The 19,522-nt window shown below is 40.4% G+C and overlaps 2 protein-coding genes across 3 annotated transcripts in view; both read right to left on the reverse strand.

Annotated features, from left to right (window-relative positions):
• MPHOSPH8 (M-phase phosphoprotein 8) overlaps nt 1–13,744 on the reverse strand; it is a 46,887-nt gene extending 33,143 nt beyond the window's left edge. For both annotated transcript variants that reach the window (XM_068984227.1, XM_068984226.1), the window contains exons 1-2: nt 13,460–13,744; nt 2,752–2,907 (exon numbers count right to left, since the gene is read on the reverse strand). In XM_068984227.1, coding sequence (XP_068840328.1) covers nt 2,752–2,907; nt 13,460–13,684 — 381 coding nt within the window. In that variant the 5' untranslated portion in view covers nt 13,685–13,744. The remainder of the gene's footprint in view (nt 1–2,751; nt 2,908–13,459) is intronic.
• A 3,702-nt stretch (nt 13,745–17,446) lies between these two features.
• Nucleotides 17,447–19,522, reverse strand: part of PARP4 (poly(ADP-ribose) polymerase family member 4) — a 67,580-nt gene continuing 65,504 nt past the window's right edge. The window contains exon 33 of the mRNA XM_068984255.1: nt 17,447–18,433. Within this exon, the coding sequence (XP_068840356.1) occupies nt 18,238–18,433 (196 nt within the window). The 3' untranslated portion in view covers nt 17,447–18,237. The remainder of the gene's footprint in view (nt 18,434–19,522) is intronic.

Below are 19,522 nucleotides of genomic sequence, written 5' to 3' on the forward strand. Positions count from 1 at the left end.
AAAAGCAAAAAGAAAAATTGCACAAGAGTGGGGTTGATTTATAAATAAAAGCTATAAATGAAACTTAGAGTAAAACAGGAAATTCTCAGAAGATTCATAAATAAAGCCAACTCAATAACGTGTGGAATACAAGAATCAAAGATAAAACAACAGATAAACCCCTAGAAGGAAACCCTTGAGCCAAATTTGTGCATTAATTTAACATTATCCCACTTTCAACCACATCAAGTCTTTTTCCAAACTGCTTCTGAAGGAAGTTTAATAACTCATCTGAGTTCCTTTGAATCCATTATCCTTCCTTAGCATCAACAAGAGCTCCTAAAAAACAATAAAGTGGCTAAAAACTGAAGTGGATGTAATCAGACTTGTGAATAATCTGAAACAGATTAAAGGTATAGCTTTTAAGTTATAGATTAAAAACTATAGTTTTATAAAGTGATCAAAGAACTGTTTTAATTACCAGAAAAGTCAGACTTAGAAATATGTTACTAAAGCTGATTAGTTTTACTAATCACTATTTCACACCAAATAGCTGTGAAAAGAAGAGAAGCAAAAAGCAAAGGAGAAAAGGAAAGATATACCCATTTGAATTCAGAGTTCCAAAGAATAGCAAGTAGAGATAGGAATGCCTTCTTCAGTGTTCAGTGCAAAGGAAAACAATAGAATGGGAAAGACTAGCGATCTCTTCACGAAAATTAGAGATACCAAGGGAATATTTCATGCAAAGATGGGCTCGATAAAGGACAGAAATGGTATGGATCTAACAGAAGCAGAAGGTAGTAAGAGGAGATAGCAAGAATACACAGAAGAACCGTACAAAAAAGATCTTCATGACCCAGATAATCACAATGGTGTGTGATCACTCATCTAGAGCCAGACATCCTGGAATGTCAAGTCAAGTGGGCCTTAGAAAGCATCATTATGAACAAGACTAGTGGAGGTGATGGAATTCCAGGTGAGCTCTTTCGAATCCTAAAAGACAATGCTGTGAAAGTACTTCACTCAATATGCCAGCAAATTTGGAAAACTCAGCAGTGACCACAGGACTGGAAAAGGTGTATTTTCACTCCAATTCCTAAGAAAGACAATGCCAAAGAATGCTCAAACTACCACACAATTGCACTCATCTCACATGCTAACAAAGTAATGCTCAAAATTCTCCAAGCCAGGCTTCTCCAATACATGAACTGTGAACTTCCAGATGTTCAAGCTGGTTTTAGAAAAGGCTGAGGAACCAGAGATCAAATTGCCAACGTCTGCTGGATAATCGAGAAAGCAAGAGAGTTCCAGAAAAACATCTATTTCTGCTTTATTGACTATGCCAAAGCCTTTGACTGTGTGGATCACAATAAACTGTGGAAAATTCTGAAAGAGATGGGAATACCAGACCACCTGACCTGCCTCTTGAGAAATCTGTATGCAGGTCAGGAAGCAACAGTTAGAACTGGACATGGAACAACAGACTGGTTCCAAATTGGGAAAGGAGTATGTCAAGGCTGTATATTGTCACCCTGCTTATTTAACTTATATGCAGAGTACATCATGAGAAACGCTGGGCTGGATGAAGCCCAAGCTGGAATCAAGATTGCCAGGAGAAATATCAATAACCTCAGATATGCAGATGACACCACCCTTATGGCAGAAAGTGAAGAACTAAAGAGCCTCTTGATGAAAGTGAAAGAGGAGAGCGAAAAAGTTGGCTTAAAGCTTGACATTCAGAAAACGAAGATCATGGCATCCAGTCCCATCACTTCATGGCAAATAGATGGGGAAACAGTGGAAACAATGGCAGACTTTATTTTGGGGGGCTCCAAAATCACTGCAGATGGTGCCTGCAGCCATGAAATAAAAAGACACTTACTCCTTGGAAGAAAATTTATGACCAACCTAGACAACGTATTAAAAAGCAGAGACATTACTTTGCCAACAAAGGTTCATCTAGTCAAAGATACGGCTTTTCCAGTAGTCATGTATGTATGTGAAAGTTGGGACTATAAAGAAAGCTGAGTGCCGAAGAATTGATGCTTTTGAACTATGGTGTTGCAGAAGACTCTTGAGAGTCCCTTGGACTGCAAGGAGATCCAACCAGTTCATCCTAAAGGAAATTAGTCCTGAATGTTCATTGGAAGGACTGATGTTGAAGCTGAAATTCCAATACTTTGGCCACCTGATGCAAAGAGCTGACTCATTTGAAAAGACCTTGATGCTGGGAAAGATCGATGGTGAGAGAAGGGGACGACAGAGGATGAGATGGTTGGATGGCATCACCGACTCAATGGACATGAGTCTGAGTAAACTCTGGGAGTTGGTGATGGACAGGGAGGCCTGGCGTGCTGCAGTTCATGAGGTTGCAAAGAGTCGGATGTGAGTGAGCAACTGAACTGAACTGAAAGCTGATTAACTATCAAAGTATGTGTTGTATCTGCAGTAGTAATGTGAACAGCACGGACAAACAAGTAAAATTTCAACATGTCTCTTTTCTCCCCACTTTCTTCTTACTTGTAACTTAATCAACATGTCCAAACTATAGCTGTTTGTCACATGCAATCACAGGCTGGCTGCAAAAAGAACAGTTTGGCAAAAATCAATGAAAGCATTCTATGAGAATCAACTGGCTATACAGAGCTTCCAATAGAAATGCTATATATTTCATTTTTCCTTGTAAATTCCATACTGTACATTTTGTATTCCATTATATTTATAGTAAATTTATTATATTAAAAAAAACCACTATGAGATAAAATAGAATACCTGGATATCTTTCTTCACTGATTTAGCTTTGTTATCTGCAATTTTCTTCCTAAATTCAAGAAGAACTTCCTTACAGTCCTCAAGGTGAATCTCAGGCTCCCAGGTATCATCATCTGCTGTGTATCCTTTCCATCGAACCTTATAAAGGACTTTACCCTGTAACATAAATTAAAAACAGGCAAATAAAGGATATTAGATTTGATTATAGTTCCAAAGCCATACAGTTGCTGAGAACAAATGAACCAACTTACAATGGAGATTAAAATCATGATAAAGAATGTTCATCTAAAAAAAAAATCATCTCCTGAGATCATTTGTGAATTCCTTAAAACACATAATGAAATTCCACCCAATCCAAGTCCAGCTACAGTTTCTCCTCTGTGGGCAACTGCTTACCCCAGTGGAATCGTAAGACATCAGTCACATTTTAACTTTCGTCCCGTCCTAATATGAACTGGCCTAAAAGCATCTCTTAAAATGTTCTAAGACAGAAGCCAGTGATTATAAATTTCTGGGGAGGAGAGTGGAAGGAGAGTTCATCTTCAATCTATTTTATATATGGTACTTTTCACTTAATAAGTAATTTTTAAATTAAAAAAATAAAAATTTAAATAACAACAAGAATAAAATGTGTGTGTGTGGGGGGGGAGTTCTTCTCCTGACGCAAGTGGCTTTAAAAAAAAAAAAGTATCCCTGGTGGTCCAGCGGTGAAGTCTCAGCACTTCCAATGCAGGGGGCCCAGGTTCAATCTCTGGTCAGGGAACTATATCCCACTTGTTCCAACTAAAGACCCCAGGTGCTGCAACGAAGACCTGGCACGGCCTAATAAGTAAATAAATAAATATGAAAAAAAAAGTATCACACCAAAGGCAAAAACAACAGAAGCAAAAAAGTCACACTACATCAAACGAGAAAGCTTCTACACAGCAAAGCAAGTCATCAACAAAATGAAAAGGCAACCGCCTGAATGGGAAGATACTTGCAAGTCGGATATCTGATAAAGAGTCAATATTCAAAACATATAAAGAACTGAGAACTTCCAGTGGTTAACATGCTAGGCTTCCAATGCAGGGCTGTGGGTTCGATCCCTGATCAGGGAAGTAAGATCCTGCATGCCATATGGCCAAAAAAAAAAGAGAACTGATATAACTACACAGTAAAAAAAAACAACCAGATTAAAAAATAGGCAACTGTGCTTCCCTTCAGTGGTGAAGAATCCGTCTGCCAATGCAGGAGACACAAGTTTGATCCCTGATCCAGGAAGATCCCACATACCAAGGAGAAACTAACCCCATGCACCACCACTATGAGCCTGTGCTCTAGAGCTGGGGAGCCACACAAGATAAGCTACCACAATACACCTGAAGCAGCCCCCCTCACCACCACTAGAGAAAAGCTTGTGCAGCAGTGAAGACCTAGCATGACCAAAATAAATGTAAGAAACCCGAGATATTACCTCACACCTACTAGGTCAAACAAACAAAACCACAGAACGTAACAAGGGTTGGTGACGACATAGAGAAACGAGAACCTTCTCACACTGATGGTGGGTATGTAAAATGATACAATTGCTATGGAAAACAGTTCAGCAATTCCTCAACATGTTAAACAAAATTACCTCATAATCCAGCAATTCCACTATGAAGTATATATCCCAAAGAACTGAAAACAGAGACATATTTGAACACACATTTCAGGGCAGCATTATAACAACCCAATCAGTCAATCAATAGATGAATGTATAATCAAAATGTGGTATTCAGCCTTAAAAGGGGAGGAAATTCTGACACATGCTGACATGGATGAACCTTACAAACATGCTAGGTGAAATAAGCCAGGCACAGGAGGAAAATATTTATGATTCCATTCATATGAAGCACCTACAACATGGAAACTCACTGAGACAGAAAGGAGACGGGCTGAGAGAGAGAGAACAGGGAATCAGTGTTTACTGGGGACAGAGTTTCACTTTGGGAAGATGGAAAAGTTCTGGAGCTGTACAGAGGTGCTGCTGCACATCAATGTGGACGTACTTAATTACCCCTGAACTGTACACTGAAAAGTGGTTATAGTGGAAAATTCAAGATACACATATAGAATGCGTATGTATGTGTTAATCACTCAGTTATGTCCAACTTTTTGTGACCCCATGGACTGTAGTCCACCAGGCTCCTTTATTCATGAGATTTCCCAGACAAGAATACTGGAGTGGGTTGCCATTCCCTTCTCCAGGGGATCTTCCTGACTCAGGGATCAAACTCAAGTCTCCTTCATTGCAGGCAGATTCTTTATCATCTGAGCCACCAGGGAAGCCCATATACATAAACTACAACAAAAACATTTTCAAGTTCCTTGTTGCGTCTTTTGTCCATTTTTCTTGCTCATTTATAAGAATTTCTCTTTTTAAAACCTTTGTTTTTGGTCATGGCATGCATCTTGCAGGATCTTAGCTCCCCAACCAAGGATCAAACCTGGGCCACAGTAGGCACCGAATCCTAACCACCAGACTACCAGAGAAGTCCCTATTAAGTCTTTGTCATATATATTCCAAATTCTTGCTTCTCTAGATTTCTGATTTTTTTTCTCCTTAATGCCCAACTTCACTGAGAAGCAAGAACGCCCTCAATTCAATAGTTCCCGCACGATCTGCAGAGCACCATTCTAGATCTGCTTTTAACACTGTCTGGTTTTATTCACACAACCACTAAGGCCACAAACTTTCCAAGCTGAGTGCCCTCCCAGGTCAGTCCCCAGCCATGCCCACACTGCTTTCCAGACACTCTGCTACCTGTAGGAAGACTCAGTATCAGCCTTTAACAGGGTGAGAAAGTGGGAGATGATGGGAAAAGTATATAGCCTCTTAACTTCCAACAATAATCCTGAAAATCTTTATAATTTTAAAATAATAATTAAAAGCCTATGTAGGAACTTCCCGGTATTCCAGTGGTTAAGACTCTATGGTTCCACTACAGGGTGAGCAGGCTCAATCCCTGGTCAGGAAAACTAAGATCCTGCAAAGTGGCCAAAAAAAAAAGTCAGTTTAATGGTTCAGTTATGCAGCTGTGGGGGGTGGGTGGGAGTGATTATACCAAATGAAAATGTATGCACATTCTTTTTAGCCAAAGTGTGGAAAAAGAAAACTATTAGTATACAACATTGTGACAGTTCTATGAAGGTGTAGTTAAAAGGAGATACACCAAGGTGAGACAGCATGGTTGCACAATGCTGAACTCCTCTGTACCAATGGAGGCAAACGGAAAAAAACAGTGTGCTGTACTGCCTTCAAGGAACAGTATTCTTGGTCTTGGTAGGAGTATCACATGAGAAGTTACACTGTTACAGCAGAGTGGAAAAACACCTTAATGTACCAACAATAGGGCATGGAAACAAATGATCCTTGCTTTGGGGCCACCTGATTTTTGTGTGCATAAAAATAATGCTAAATTTATTACTCAAGGGGGCTTAAAAAAAAAACACACCATTTACTTTCAAAAGCAGAAAAAAAATGTATATAGAGGAAAAAAATAAAGCCAACATTAACAACTGGGGGATCTGAGTGAAGGCATGTGGGAGATACTAAACAATTCTTGCAGCTTTTCTGATTTATGGGGGGAAAAAAAACTAGTAAAGTTTTATTTCAATAATGAACATAGATATAAATTTAATATTAGTTATCAATTAAGTTTGATCTAGTCAATGACAATGAGGAATATTAATAATCATTTCTGAGTATAAGGAGTACTCAACTTTAGCTCCAGACTTGACTGACAAATAACAGCCTTTATTTCAGCAGTTTTGCTTCATTCATTCATTCAATAAATGTTTACTGAGGGTCACTTATGTGTACAGCAGTACACAAAAGAAATGAAATCACTGAATTATACTTTTTTTTTAAAATAGGAGTAATGTCAACCCAAATATTGCCCAAAACTTTGCTGTATACTAAAAACTTTCATAACAGCCCTGGGATCTATAAACTTATCTTCAAAACTCCCATAATCTCTATTTTCTTGGTAGCTGAGCTTAACCCATGAGCCAAACTATAAGGAAGCAGATGGTCCTCCTATCTTCTTAAGATTCTAGATACTAGATAATTAGTTTAAAAAAAAAAATCTCAAGGCCAGTGAGTCTGAGTGTATTATGAACATGAAATTTTTTAAAAAAAGCACAACTGTAATTAGGCACTTTAGTGGACTTCAAGTATATTAATAATAAAAGCAGGAACTTCCCTGGAGGTTCAATGGTTAAGACTGCACTTCTTATGTGGGGCTGGGGGATCAATCCCTGCTCAGGATGCCTTGTTTCAAGGCAATAAATAAATAAAAGAAGCAAAAATAGCTAATATATTCTAAAATGGTGAAGCAAAAAATGAGTAATAAAAGAAGTAAAAATATCTGGTATCTTTTAGTACTGCTTTAAACACATCACAAAAAATGACAGTTAAACTAATCAATAATATCAGGAATATGAAGTATGAACTGACTCATCTGAAAAGACCCTGATGCTAGGAAAGATTGAAGGCAGGAGGACAAAGGGATGAGAGAGGATGAGATGGTTGGATGGCATCACCAACTCAATGGGCATGAGTTTGAGTAGACTCGGGGAGCTGGTGATGGACAGAGTAGCCTGGTGTGCTGCAGTCCATGGGGTTGGAGAGTTGGACACAACCAAGCGACTGAACTGAAACTGAATGAAACAGAGAATAGCCTCCTGCATTCAAATTATTCTCAAATTACTTCCCCATTCTTCTAGTTTCAAGTTCTTAACTAATGGTTGATTTGCTTGCTGGCAGATGTATTATAGGTTTCAAGTAACCCAACTGGGCCCTGGTGGATCAAATGATAAACAATTAGCCTGCAATGCAGGAGACCTGGGTTCAATCCCCGGGTAGGGAAGATCGCCTGGAGAAGGGAATGGCGACCCATTCCAGTATTTTTGCCTGGAGAATCCCATGGACAGAGGAGTCTGGCGGGCTGCAGTCCATGGGGTCACAGAGTTGGACACCACTGAGTGACTGAGTTGAACACTTTCAACACACTTAATCAGGCAAATATTCAATGTAAACAGCATAAGAACTTACGTCAGTGAAAGTAAAAAATTCTTTTAAAGCACATGAAACATTTACTAATAATCAAATGTTTGGAAAGTAAGCAATATATTTATACACAATTTATGGAAACTGGAAAATAATGTTATCTGAATGAAAACAAACAATTTATGAACTGCAACTAAAGTAAGATGAGAACATAATTTAACATAACATAAAGGTATGTTATTTGAAAAAAGAAAGGCTAAAAACAGTGAGCTATGCAAAGGAAACTGTAAATAAGGTGAAAAGACAACCCTCAGAATGGGAGAAAATAATAGCAAATGAAACAACTGACAGAGTTAATTTCCAAAATATACAGGCAGCTCATACAACTCAATACCAGAAAAACAAACAACCCAATCAAAAAGCACTAAAGACCTAAACAGACATTTCTCCAAAGAAGACATATACATGGCTAATAAACACAAGAAGAGATGCTCAAAATCGCTCATTATTAGAGAAATGCAAAGCAAAACTACAATCACCTCATGCCAGACAGAATGGCCATAATCAAAAAATCCACAAGTAACAAGTGCTGGAGAGGGCATGAAGAACAGGGAACCACCACACTGCTAGAGGGAACGTAAACTGATACAGCCACTGTGGAAGACAGGATGGAAAGTCCTTTAAAAACTAGGAATAAAACTACCATACAACACAACAGTCCTGCTGCTGGGCACAGACCCAGAAGAAACCAAAACTGAAAAGGACACAAGTACCCCAATGTTCACCGCAGCACTATTTACAATAGCCAAGAAGTGGAAGTAACCTAGATGTCCATCAACAGATGAACTGATAAAGAAGCTGTGGTTCGTATATACAATCACATCAGCCATGAAAAGGAACTCTTTTGAGTCAATTCTAATGAGGTGGACGAACCTAGAGCCTAATATACAGAGTGGAGTAAGTCAGAAAGAGAAAAACAAGTATCTTATATTAATGCATATATATGGAATCTAGAAGGAAGATACTGACAAATCTGTTTGCAGAGCAGCAGTGCAGACACAGACATAGAGAACAGACTTACGGACAAGGGTGGGTGAGATGAATGGAGAGAGTAGCATGAATGCATATGCACCAACGTATGTAAACAGACAGCCAATGGGAGTTTGCTATATGACTCGGAACTCACACTGGGGCTCTGTAATAACCTAGAGAGGTGGAATGGGAGGGAGGAGACATTTGTACACCTATGGTTAATTCATGTTGATGTATGACAAATCAAACCAATACTGTAAAGCAATCACCAATCAATTAAAAATAAATATTTTTTTAAAAGCTGTGCATCCATCTCAAGATGTTAGAAAAAGACCAACAAATAAGGAATAGATGCAGCAAAAACGATTTAATAAAATTCAACATTCATTCACAATAAAAGTATTTAGCAACCAGAAATAAAGGGAATCTCTTCAACAAAAAGTAAATATACAAAAATTAATTGCATAAGCAACAAACAGTAAGACAAGGAAACTTTTCAAAGAATCATTTACCACTGCACTGGAAAATCAATAACACCTAAAAGTCAATTTACTAAAACTTCAACATAAAGTTATAAAAAAGTTATAAAACAGGATTTCTCTGGTGGTCCAGTGGCTAAGACTCCTTGCTCCCAATGCAGGGGGCCTGGGTTCCATCCCTGGTCAGATAATAATTTGCATGCTGCAACTAAGAATTCACAGGCTGCAACTAAAGAGATCACATCTGCAGAAACTAACAACAACAAACATCCCACACATCACAACTAAGACCAGGTGCAGCCAAATAAGTTCTTTTTTAAAAATAGAGTTATTAAATATTATTGAAAAAATTAAATTAATCCTAAATTTATCCACAAATTCAATGCAAGTCTCAATAAAAACTCAAAGTTTTTGTGTGCAAGGAAATTGACAAGTTGATTCTAAAATTTACAATGTTAAAGAATAAAAAGAAAGATTTGCTCAATGAAACCTGACTCCTACATTACACTATACACAAAATCAATTACAAGTAAAGTGCAAACGTAAGTCAGAAAGACAAAACAACACAGCTTTCAGAAAAGAAAAAAAAAAGAATATTTAGAGTAAGGAAAGATTTCTCAAACCAGACATTAAAAGCACTCAACATCAAGACAAATTAACTTTTCCTACATTAATCATATTCTATTTACCAAAAAGACATAGCAGGAAAAGAGATTTACATGACACCAGTCACAAAGTGTTTGAATCCAGAATACAAGAAATCAATAAAGACAACTCAGTAGAGATCTGAAAGGGCAGTTCATAAACGATAACCAGATGATGACTAAATATATGAAAAGACGCTCAATGATTTCAACGCTGATTTCTAATGTAAAATCCAGAAAAATATAAATTACAAGTAGGAAATACCAACAAATACATCACCACTACTGGCTGAAAATATAGACGGATTATCAAGTGTTGACAGGATGCGAAACGAAAGGAATTCTCCTAAGCCAGCAGTAGTAGTGTAAATTGGTACAACTACTTTTGAAAACAGTTTCTTAATGCTGAAGACATGCATCTTGTCCTCCTAGTGTATACCTCCCAGTCCTAGGTATATAGCAAGACAACCAAGAGAAACATTTGTGCACAATACACCAGGAGACACGTTCAGTAAAGTTCCTGCCTGTTAGTCACTCACTCGTGTCTGACTCTTTGTGACCCCATGGACTGTAGCCCACCAAGCTCCTTTGTCCATGGAATTATCCAGGCAAGAATACTGGAGTGGGTTGCCATTTCCTTCTCCATCAGTTAAGTTCACAGAAGCATTATTCAAAACTGGAAACAACCCAGGTGCCCAACAAAAGTAGTAGAAAAGATAAAACTGTAATATATTCATACAACTGAATACAGTTGACCCTTTAACAACATGGGTTTGAACTGTGGGATCCACTTATATGCAGATTTTTTTCAATAAATATATCGGAAAAAATTTTAGAGATTTTCAACAATTTGAAAAAAGCTGCAGATGAACCATATAGTCTAGAAATATTGAAATAATTAAGAAAAAAAGTATGCAAAGAATGCGTGAAGAATATGCAGATGTTGGTCTATTACTACAAAAGCATAAGATGAGTGACAGTTAATGGAAAATTAATGTGTTAAGTTTTCTTAATGTGTTATAACTTTGCTTTCAAAGAATTATATTATCATTCTTTTCTAATTGGAGAAATTGAATATTAGCTTATTATTCAAGGTAAACGATGTCTTTAAAAATCTAACAGTGTTTCTGATACTATATTATAAATATGACTGTAATACTGTATGCCATAAAAATTTTCTAATGATTTGTTCTTTAGTGTCTAGGTTAGACTGCTGTGCTGTGCTAAGTCACTTCAGTCATGTTTGACTCTTTGTGACCCCCATGGATTGTCCATGGAATTCTCCAGGCAAGAATACTGGAATGGGTTGCCATGCCTTCCGCCAGCGGATCTTCCCAACCCAAGAATCTAACCTGCAGCTCCTGCGCCTCCTGCACTGCAGGCAGATTTTTTATCACTAAGCCACCAGGGAAGCCCAATCTAGGCTACTGTGAAGCAATTGTATTGATTACACTGCTGCTGCTAAGCTGCTTCAGTTGTGGCTGACTCTGTGCGACCCCACAGACAGCAGCCCACCAGGCTCCGCCTTCCCTGGGATTCTCCAGGCAAGAATACTGGAGTGGGTTGCCATTTTCCTCTCCAATGCATGAAAGTGAAAAGTGAAAGTGAAGTCGCTCAGTCGTGTCCGACTCTTTGCAACCTCCTGGACTGCAGCCCACCAGGCTCCTCCCACCATGGTATTCTCCAGGCAAGAGTACTCCAGTGGAGTGCCACTGCCTTCTCTGATTGATTACACTAGGCTACCATAAAACACTGAATCATTCAACTTTTTCACATTATCTTTTCATTGTTGATGTCAGTATTACTAGTAATACATACAACACCAAAATGTTTTATTTAAGACAATATTGATGTAGGCTCTGACAGGTAATTCATCTTGTAAACAAACAATGTAAATAGGGTAGGCAATACCATTAATATATTTTCTTCTCCTTACAATTTTATTAATATTTTCTTTTCTTTAGTTTACTTTTTTATTAAGAATCCTCCCAAACCAGGGATCCAACCCAGGTCTCCCACATTGCAGGCGGATTCTTTACCAGCTGAGCCACGAAGAAGTCCTTCATTAGAACACAGTATATAATATGCATAACATACAAAATATTTGTTAAACTGTTTACACTATGGTAAGGCTTCCCTTTCTGGTAAAAAAGCCTTTAGTAGTTAGGTTTTGAGGGAGTCAAAAGTTATACTGGCTTTTCAACTGTGCAGGGCCAAGCATCCCTAGGGCCCAAGTTGTTTGAGGTCAACTGTACTAAGCAGCAACCAAAAAAAACCACAAAACTATAGCTCCAACAGCAGGGATTAAATCTCACAAAGATGTTACTGAGCAAAAAAAGCAGATGCACACCAAACAAATATAGTGAGATTCCACTTAAAGGAAAAAGATTTTAAAGATGGGGCTTTAGGTGCAGTTCCTACAATCCTTCGAAGCTAACAAAATAAAATATTGTATCAAGAAGTGAATCACCTTAATTGTGAAGACATTACCGTCTTAACTATTTTCTGAATATTTCCCACCTGCCTGGCACTATGTTAAATGCAGGGGATACAAAAGTGTAAGACTGCTGCACCTCTCACCTCAAGGTACTTAAAACGTAATTGGGAAAATTAAATGCGTAAGAATGTCCCTAACTTCAACTAACAATAATATTGTCGACATTGGATTTTTAGTTATTTATCCCCCACTGGACAAGAGAATCTTTTATGTCAGCAACTGTGTATGCTACAATTCATCTCTATATCCTCAGGACCTAACACGGCACCTACCAGGCAGTAACTGAAAACAAAACTCTACGGAATGAATGCGCAAAAAAAAAAAGTAGCATACGACAAATGGGAAATGAGAGACAATTAAAAAAACATTGGGAATAAAAAGGACAGGGAAGCCTAGCGTGCTGCAGTCCATGGGGTTGCAAAGTCGGATACGACTGAGAAACTGAACTGAAAACAACACACAGAGGACCATCGTGTAGGGCCTTTGGTCACCCTACACCTATTTACTAAAATATATTATCTTCCCATTGCCCATCCTTACACCCACTCACCTTCCGCCAGGCCACAACTGGTTCACTCACTTAACAACCTGACACACATTAAGCAATTACTGCATGCTAGGCACCGGACTCAAGTGCCAGCGTTAACAAGTTAGTAAAGAGAACAGTCTCTGTACTAAGGGAGTTCACAATCTAGCAAGAGACCAACATGTAAAGAACGAAGTCTTGAAATGTAAAACAGCGGTCTACACAGTTTCGTAAGGGCACAAACGGAGGAAGCACCTCACTCTGGGGGTACCAGGGTCAAACAAGACACTGAGCAGGGTTCCCCACGAGGGATGGGGAAGCGCGGGGCAGAGCGCGGCGAGGACACTCGGTTCTCGGAGCCGAGACGCCGCCCTCGCGCCGAGGACCGCGGCCTAGGAGGGAGCCCCGGTCTCAGCGCCCCCGCGGCTGGACCTCCGCCACACTGCCTCCGGAGCCCCCTTTGCTCGGGCAGCATCACCCCGGGCCCGCACCTACCCCTTCAGTCTTCATGTCCAGGATCTTCTCCACCTCGAACACATTCTCGCCGTCCTCCTCGCTGTCCCCGCCGGCCTCCTTTCCTTCCGCGGCCACGTCCTTCTCTTTGCCCCTCGCCCCAACTCCCTCTCCTTCGACTGCAGGCGACTGACCATTGCCGTCGGCACCCGAACCAGGAACTGTAGCCACGCTCGCTCCTTCCGCCTCCCCATTCGCCTCCGCCATAACGGAGCTCTCCAAGCTGCCAGGAGAGGGGCCGCTAAGCGAGCCCCTCTCTCGGCCCCGAACCCCGGCCAGTCGGACGCGGTTAACTGGAAAGCGCCAATGGCGGGCTCGGGACAGAGGTGCGACGCTCGCGCACAACAAACACGTCAACGCGGGCGCGCCTCAGCCCCGCACCGCCCACAGGAAGCAGGTGGGCGGGCCGAGGGGGGGAGAAGCGCCTTGGGCGGAAGGAAGAGCCGCGACATAAGGCCGCGGCGAGAGTCTCGGGGTAGCGCCGGCGGGGCGGGGCTTTGGGCAGTGAGGTGGGGAGCGGGGCGGGGAGCGGGCAGGCGGGGCTTGCGGGAAGCAGGAAGGGAGTGGAGCCGGCGGGCCAGAGAGATACCCGGCGAAACCTCTTCCCTGGCCGAATGCTGTCCAGATACCGGGATTCTTATCTGGGTGATGTAGCTAGGATAAACGCCTAGGATCCAATCAAACGCAACTCATAGTGCTGTTACGGTTTAGGGGAGTGCTGTTTAAAGATAAGGAAAACGTTTATTTTCCAAGTTCTAGTTGGGATTCTCCGCACAGCCCGCCCCCCACCCCCCGGAAAATCAGAGAGCGTGTTAAAAAGTAATTTGCCCAGGTTATAAGTGATTGACAAAAAGTGCCCCCCCAAAATGAATTCTCGCCCACAGTTCAGTTCAGTCGCTCAGTGGTGTCCGACTCTTCCTGACCCCATGTACTGCAGCACACCAGGCCTCCCTGTTCATCACCAGCTCCCGGAGCTTAAGCAAACTCATGTCCATCGAGTCGTTGATGCCATCCTACCATCTCATCCTCTGTCGTCCCCTTCTGCCTTTAATCTTTTCCAGCATAAGGGTCTTTTCCAATGAGTCAGTTCTTCGCATCAGGTGGCCGAAGTATTGGAGTTTCAGCTTCAACATCAGTCCTTCCAATGAATATTCAGGACTCATTTCCCTTTAGGATTGACTGGTTGGATCTCCTTGGAGTCCAAGGGACTCTCAAGAGTCTTCTCCAACACCACAGTTCAAAAGCATCAATTCTTCGGTGCTCAGCTTTCTTCATAGTCCAACTCTCAGACGACTGGAAAAACCATAGCTGTGACTAGACAGACCTTTGTTGGCAAAGTAGTATCTCTGCTTTTTTAATATGCTGTCTAGGTTGGTCATAACTTTTCTTCCAAGGAGTAAGCATCTTTTTATTTCATGGCTGCAGTCACCATCTGCAGTGATTTTGGAGCCCAGAAAAATAGTCTGTCACTGTTTCTACTGTTTCCCCATCTATTTGCCATGTAGTGATGTCACCCTGCTTATTTAACTTCTATGCAGAGTACATCATGAGAAACGCTGGGCTGGAAGAAGCACAAGCTGGAATCAAGATCGCCGGGAGAAATCAATAACCTCAGATATGCAGATGACACCACCCTTATGGCAGAAAGTGAAGAGGAACTAAAAAGCTTCTTGATGAAAGTGAAAGAGGAGAGTGAAAAAGTCGGCTTAAAGCTCAACATTCAGAAAACGAAGATCATGACATCTGGTCCCATCACTTCATGGGAAATAGATGGGGAAACAATGGAAACAGTGTCAGACTTTATTTCTGGGGGCTCCAAAATCACTGCAGATGGTGACTGCAGCCATGAAATTAAAAGACGCTTACTCCTTGGAAGAAAAGTTATGACCAACCTAGAAAGCATATTGAAAAGCAGAGACATTACTTTGCCAACAAAGGTGGGTCTAGTCAAGGCTATGGTTTTTCCAGTGGTCATATATGGATGTGAGAGTTGGACTGTGAAGAAAGCTGAGCACCAAAGAATTGATGCTTTTGAACTGTGGTGTTGGAGAAGACTCTTGAGAGTCCCTTGGACTGCAAGGAGATCCAACCAGTCCATATTCTGAAGGAGATCAGCCCTGGGTGTTCTTTGGAAGGAATGATGCTAAAGCTGAAACTCCAGTACTTTGGCCACCTCATGCGAAGAGTTGACTCACTGGAAAAGACTCTGATGCTGGGAGGGATTGGGGGCAGAAGGAAAAGGGGATGACAGAGGATGAGATGGCTGAATGGCATCACTGACTCGATGGACGTGAGTCTGAGTGAACTCTGGGGATTGGTGATGGACAGGGAGGCCTGGCGTGCTGCGATTCATGGGGTTGCAAAGAGTCGGACACGACTGAGCGACTGAACTGAACTGAACTGATGGGACCAGATGCCATCTTCGTTTTATGAATGTTGAGCTTTAAGCCAACTTTTTCACTCTCCTCTTTCACTTTCATTAAGAGGCTCTTTAGTTCTTCTTTGCTCCCACAGTAGTTAGGTGAAATATTTTTCTCTTTGAATTGCAAATTAGCAAATAGAGACTTTGTGGCCGAGGAGCTTTTTCTTTAACTTTGAATTTTGTTGATTGATATAAATGCACAAGGTGAGAATTGTGAGCGAAGTCTTATTTGGGGTAAAATGAGAACTCTGTGCAGAAGATAGGCTCTCCCCAGCACTGGAGGAAGTGCTCCTAAGAGGTGGGGGCTCAGCACAGGTGTGACTTCAGTGAAGGGGGTACTCACACTCAAGCACCTGCTTTGGCAGAGGGCCGCTGCCAGTCGCTAGGAGCAGGTGTCCTTGTTAATGACTTTAGTGCTTTTCTAGGTATGAGAAGGTGTCAGAATTGGGCTCATAAAATCTCCAGAAAATATCTATCTGAAAGCCAGTCCTGCAAGTTTTTCCCAAAGCACAGAGTCTCATTCCTGATCCTGGCCCCAAGTTCCTTTCAGGAGGTGTTGTAGGTCAGACTGCAGTGGCTAATGACCTCATCCTTGCAGAGGCAGATGGCAAGTGACAGTTTTTAGTTGACAACTTAATTTACAAAACTAACTTTTAAATTAACAGAGTACGACTCTGATGCAGCAGATCTTTGTGCTGGCTCGCTAAGAGCATCCTAGGTGTTAGGAACATAAAGATAAATACATCACAGCCTGCCCTCCAGGGACTCTCAGCCTCTAAAGAAGGACAGCAATTCTAATAATTTGAGATATTTACAATATTAAATATTTTAAATAAAATAAAATATTTAAATTATAATTAAAAATATTATAAAGCAACATTAGTTGATGGGGGACAGCTTATTATTTCATAATTTAGCTAATGAGAAGAAGAAAATAAAATAGAGAATCACAATATTTCTTAAAATGATTCAGCCAACAGCATCATTAGCTGAAAGACTGATAAGGAACTGGATGTTGAAGTATCTCTCCACAGATATATGCTGGTTGTAGGGAAACAACTTCATATTGGAAAACTGCTAATCAATGTTAACATTATTAAAGCAGATAAACCAGACTTCATGGTTCACGTTGACAAAAACATTGATCCTTAATCTCCTAGGGACTACAGATTTAATTCCCAGTTTACAGGAAATATGGGGAAAGAGAAATGGACACAGTCAGACATATCCGGAATGTGGGACATTTGGTAAGACAGCAAGAGGGGAGAGAAGACTGTTCTACATGTAAAACAATTAATGGGGGTCATTACACTACTCTGCTTTTATGTATTTTTGAAATAAAAACTAAGTATGTACGTTCCTTGTAAAATTTTTTAATTTTTTTAATTTCAACTTTTAAAATTCAAAGTGTGTAAGATAGAAATAAAGTTTCTATTCCTCAAAGGTTTGGAATATGACATCATAGATTTCTATCTCGTAAACACCTATTTGTATAGCTTTTAAGATGAGCTTTATTGCATATGCTGGATGATGGCACTATGTATATATGCACGTATGATACCTGCGTGTGTCAATGTGTCCATGTTTCTGTAAGATGAATTTCTAGAAGTACAATTCCTACCAGTGGAGTTTACAGGTCAAAGAGGGTAGTGATTTAATTTTTTCTCCCAGTTTTATTGAGATATAATTGACATCTAGCACACTATAAGATTAAGATGGCAGCACCATGATCTGATCCTCAAACATGAAATGATGATCACAGTAAGTTTAGTGAATATCCACCACCTCACACAGATATAGAGTAAAAGAAGAAGAAAATCATGTTTCCTTATGATGAGAACTCAGGATTTAGTCTCTGAACAACTTTCACATGTACTATATAGCAGTGTTTTATATTTTCATGCTGCATATTACATCCTAGTACTTATTTATCGTGTAACTGGAAGTTTGTACCTTCTGATCACCTTTATCCAATCTCCACCCTCCCCCAACCTCTGGTTTAAAAAAAAGTCTGTAATATTAGAATTTTTATCTAAAAAAGTTTTTTTTTGGTTGTACTGCTTGGCTTGTGGGATCTTTGTTCCCTGACCAGGGATCAAACCCAGAATCACAGTGTTAAAAGCTCGGAGTCCTAACCACTGGATCACCAGGGAATTCCTTGAAATTTTTATTGTATAGTTGCTTGTTAGTTCACTGAAACAATAGCCTTTTTCCATTTATTTTAAAGTGATTGCTATACTGAATAAAATCATAATTAGACTTCATTACAGGCATCTATTATATCTGATTATCATATACATGAGGCATGAGTGCATGTTAAAAGACAAGTGCATGAGCGTCAGCCTTGGCTGTGCTTAAGGAGCCTGTGAGGAGGGGAGCGGGCATCTCTGGGCAGGATCCCCAGCAGCTGCTTGGTGGCGGAGTCCCAGTCTTTACCCAGCTCCAGCCGCTGGCAGATGGATGGGTACTGCCCTTCAGTTCTTCTGAGCCACTCACTCGCTTTCTTTATTTTCTCACAATCCCAGGGAATATTCCTAGATTAAACACATCTTTCCATCAATTTCAGAATATAATTACATATGAAATGTCATGTGGTACCAAATCTAGCATATTATATCAGACAAAATCTGTCAAAAATTAAGATAATAAAAGCAGTTCTCTCTTTTTGTTTTCTTTGACATTTTGTGAAAGTTCTTCCACCTGTCTGACATGGTGCATTTAACTTATTCAATTACTTGGAAACAGAGTAGCCCCCTCACTGCCCAGCTTCCCTGCATGTGACACATGTTCTTCTCGCTCCAGGACAACTACAGCTTCTCCGGCCCTTTACATGTTTGCTTGTTGTCATCTCCTTTCTATCCTTCAAGGACAAGCTTGATGCTATTTTACAAAGGCTTTCATTTCTCTCTCCTTTTTATTGTCCCAGGAATTCTCAATTCCATTATTTACTTGTAAAGTACCTGAGAGTCACCCAAGATACTGGTATATATTTAATTTTAGCACACAAATGAGGAACAACTTACTTGTAAAATGTGCATAACATAAAAACTTCAAGTTTGTGTCCAGAAAATGGTGTCAATTATTCAAACTAAAGACTCAGAAAAACAGTGGGATCGCTCATTAGTATTAGTTAGCTACTTCCTCATTGTTTTGTTGTCTGCTAGAACTTGCTAGCAAACAAGTGGTGACATATACCAAAGAATATGGGGGAAACTGAAAACCTGGAGAATTTTCTCCATCTTCCCCGCCCCTGCCCCCCCACCATGAACTGGGAAAAGGCCATCAGAATAGTGTGGTAGTTAAGAGCTGGGTTCAAATCCTGCCTCTGATCACACAGCACTGGTTGTGATATTGGTTTTTTGTTGTTGTTGGCCACCTGTCTTGTGGGATTTTAGTTGCCTGACTAGGGATTGAATCCTGGCCCTCAGTGGTGAACCTGCAGAGTCCTAACCACTGGACCACCAGGGAATTCCCTAGTTGTGTGATATTGTTACAGCTTTCATTTATCACTGGAAGTCTGTTTCTTCAGTTATGACAGTGATATAAGATCCTATGGGTTTGCTGTGGGGATTAACAAAAAGCATGAATTTAAAATTTAACAGTCTCTGGCACAAAGTTGGCAA

This window comes from Capricornis sumatraensis, chromosome 12, assembly GCF_032405125.1.
Source record: "Capricornis sumatraensis isolate serow.1 chromosome 12, serow.2, whole genome shotgun sequence".
Taxonomy (NCBI): domain Eukaryota; kingdom Metazoa; phylum Chordata; class Mammalia; order Artiodactyla; family Bovidae; genus Capricornis; species Capricornis sumatraensis.